The sequence below is a fragment of the Lolium perenne genome, chromosome 7 (genome assembly GCF_019359855.2).
Source record: "Lolium perenne isolate Kyuss_39 chromosome 7, Kyuss_2.0, whole genome shotgun sequence".
Classification (NCBI taxonomy): Eukaryota; Viridiplantae; Streptophyta; class Magnoliopsida; order Poales; family Poaceae; genus Lolium; species Lolium perenne.
Window position 1 is genome coordinate 308,140,456 of NC_067250.2, and position 3,173 is coordinate 308,143,628.

Genomic DNA, 3,173 nt, shown 5'->3' on the forward strand with positions numbered 1-3,173 from the left:
TTTAGTCGCCACATGAGAACCCTAAGCTTCTGAAAATGTTGATTTTCAGAACAATTTCCCACGTAACTGTTAAGGAAGTACTTTGTTTGTTCAAATAAATTGCAAAGTCATGATTTTTTGAAATGTTGATTTGGCAAAGTTTGACTAAGAATGTATTTTGTCCAGTCCACGGTCAATAAAAACATAGACCGGGAAAACAAAATTTCATTATTGACCTATACTACAGCTCCTGGAATGAATCAACCGCGTTGGCCGGTGAGCGCGGCGTAGAAGAGTATGTTCCATGTGTCCGGGAGGCCAGCGATGCACCAGTGGGTGCAGTCCCTACCGAAGTTGCCGCCATTGTACTTGCTCGGGTGCGCATCCTTCCTGAGCTGCGACATGAAAGTGAAGTCCAGTAGGTACACCGGCTTCGCCATGCTAGCCAGGACGCTCCGAATGATGCCCTGCTGCCGGATCGGCCCTCCAGGATACGTCCCCGTGCTGTTCAGTGGCTCCGTCTCCCCCATGCACGTCTTCCTCCGCGCCGCGCCCCACTCTTGTCCCCTAAATCATACATAGGAGCCACATTGAGACGTATGTTTCTTGTGATGAGACGAGGATCCATGAGAATCTTCTTGGGAAATCAAGACCAAATTCAGAGTTTACCTGTAGTGAGAGGGAGAGATCCCTTGGAAGAAGACTTTAGTGCTGGTATGGAGAAGGTTGGCATCGACCCATCGAGCCCAGGTGTTCAGCGCTTTGGCGAAGGCCACCGTCCGGTCCATGTCCTTCATCACCTTGCTGCCCTCCTGGATGTAGTCCCAGCTGCAGCAAAGAAACCCACACGAAGCGAATTCAGAGTTTCAGCCATATAGCCTGAAAAAAGGCAGCTGCCAGAGACAGCGTTGCATTCTAGACTCACGGTCGCTTCGGGCCGCTGCGCGGCCACCAGTGCCAGGAGTCAAAGACGAGCACGTCGGCGCCGAGCCAGTTCCGGCCTTCGTCGATCTCGTCGAGCTTGAGGACACGCCCGGCCTTCTCCTTTACGATGTCCACCAGGTAGTGCGTCACGTAGTACACCAGCGTCACATTGTACTCCTGCATATGCATGCAGCAGACCGCCGGCCGGAACGATCAGGACATCAGGGGATCACCTCATCGTGGGCACATACATCACACAACCCCTGTGGCCAGGCCCAAACGCACCCAGCAACTATTTACTTGGACAATCGTACCCGGAACGTGACGGTGCTCGCTGGATTGATCTTCCTGGACCGCGGTGAGACCGTGTACTTGGCGTTGGGCGCCGCGGCGTGGATCAAGCACAGCAGCGACTCGTACTGGTTCAGCGCCAGCGAGTCGCCCACGAACATCACCTTCTTCCCGGCCCACATCCTCAGCAGCGCCAGCCCGTCGAACCTATGCACAGGCAACCCGGCATCAGCTCGATGCAATTCTTCATGAAAAGCGGTCAAATACCATACCAACATGGAAGGCTATAATGGACGTGATCAAACGCATGGAGGTCTGGAGAGAGATTGAATTTTGCTGCCGTCAATTGGACCAACCTGGGCAGGGAGCAGGGTGGTTTGGGCTGCCATCGGTACTTGAGGTACTTGGTGTCGGGGCGGTTGAACCGGCGACAGTCGAACTGGGAGCGGATGAAGGGGCAGCTCGCCGAGTCGTACAGAGGGTACTTCTCGTCCGTCACCCAGGTCCCGGTGAACATGTCGCACGAGCCAGACGCCGTGCACGCGGCCACGAGTGCGGTCACGACGACGGCCGCGGAGAACACCGCGCGGCGCGTCATAGTAATCCCCATCCTGCCAAGGAGGAGACGAAGCAATGCAGGTGAGGATTGCGTGCACGGGGAAGGTTCTTGTGACTGCCAAGGAGTGGAAACTATGAGGGAGGGGGAGGGGTATATGTAGGCAGGAGCAGCTGGCCAGGCAGAGCTAGATGATACGCTTCGTTATGGTAGGTAATGGTATTTCTCCATGGATGGATGCATTATGGATCGCAGATAGTTGGAAGCAAATGATTGTATATGTGCTAAGGATTCATGGTGTACATTAGTGATCAAAACCTCTAAACTAAATGGGGATTACTAAGCGACTTACTACTCGACAGCTTTTCGATGGTGTAAGTGAATGATCAAACTTTCTGATGAGTGCAGGTAATCCGAAAGGGATCTTGAAGTCGAGCCCCATGGTTTTGTGCTCCTACAACTCGTGGACTTGCTTATTATGCTACATATCTTCTCCTCATTACTGATCTTCTATTAAAAGTTTTCCAGTCCAAGATACACAAGTACTAATTGTTTGAGATAACACTATTAGTCTATTAGATAATCTATTGTACAATATGTTTCTATTGTCTTGTCTACATGACGTTTAATGCTAAGAGAAGACTATCTTACTCCCTTCTTCCCAAATTAGGATGCCTACAGTTTTTAGTCAAAGTTAAACTTTTTAAAGTTTGAGCAAATATGTACAGAGAAATATCAACATCTAAAATTTTAAATGCACATAATATGAAAATATATTTCATGATGGTTTTAAAAATATTAATTTAGAATTATAAATGTTGACACTTTTTTCTATATAGTTGGTCAAACTTTAAGAAGTTTGACTTTATCCAAATATTATAGGCATTCTACTTTGGGACAGAGGGAGTAGTATCTAGTATTGTATACGCCCTAAGGACATTACCAAATATTTATGTAGCATACATAAGATAACACGGTATTAAATCACTATCCATCCACAACACCTCATCTAAGATTTTCATTCACTAGACATGATAAGAGCAGGTGATCTTGACATTAATTCAATCTTCTCTAGATCATTAGATCTTCTCCAGCAAATTAATAGTCTAAAATAAATGTTATATATCCCATATGGAACTGTAAAAAGTTTCTTCTTCTATCTCTTCCATATCTAGGGGATCATTCAAATTACAACCTCTACATTATATCCCATGTGTTTTAACAGTAATATCTTATATACCTACCATTCTAACTACCATTTCAACCTCCTTCTGGAAATAATGCTCTGAGTTCATTGTTATCCTAGTCGCAAAAACATTCACACATCTATTTGATGGGTGAAAAATACACTCATCTTAACTGGGTATTTCTCACCATTATTCTAAGAATATCGCACCATTATTGTAAGAATATCTCTAACTGC

The 3,173-nt window shown here is 46.6% G+C and overlaps 1 protein-coding gene across 1 annotated transcript; it reads right to left on the bottom strand.

The window, feature by feature from the left end:
* Positions 1-239: 239 nt before the first annotated feature.
* LOC139834018 (protein trichome birefringence-like 38) lies at positions 240-1,804 on the bottom strand. Its single transcript, XM_071824401.1, has 5 exons — positions 1,551-1,804; positions 1,218-1,401; positions 905-1,080; positions 649-807; positions 240-546 (listed from the first exon to the last, which is right to left on the bottom strand). The coding sequence occupies exons 1-5, from the start codon at positions 1,802-1,804 to the stop codon at positions 240-242; spliced, it is 1,080 nt and encodes a 359-aa protein (XP_071680502.1).
* Between the last annotated feature and the right edge of the window lie 1,369 nt (positions 1,805-3,173).

Coding starts and splice junctions, on each gene's coding strand:
- LOC139834018 (XM_071824401.1), bottom strand. CDS start 1,804: ATGGGGATTACTATGACGCGCCGCGCGGTGTTCTCCGCGGCCGTCGTC. Junction 1,081..1,217: donor CGAGCACCGTCACGTTCCGG/GTACGATTGTCC, acceptor ATGCATATGCAG/GAGTACAATGTGACGCTGGT. Junction 547..648: donor ATCTCTCCCTCTCACTACAG/GTAAACTCTGAA, acceptor TGTATGATTTAG/GGGACAAGAGTGGGGCGCGG.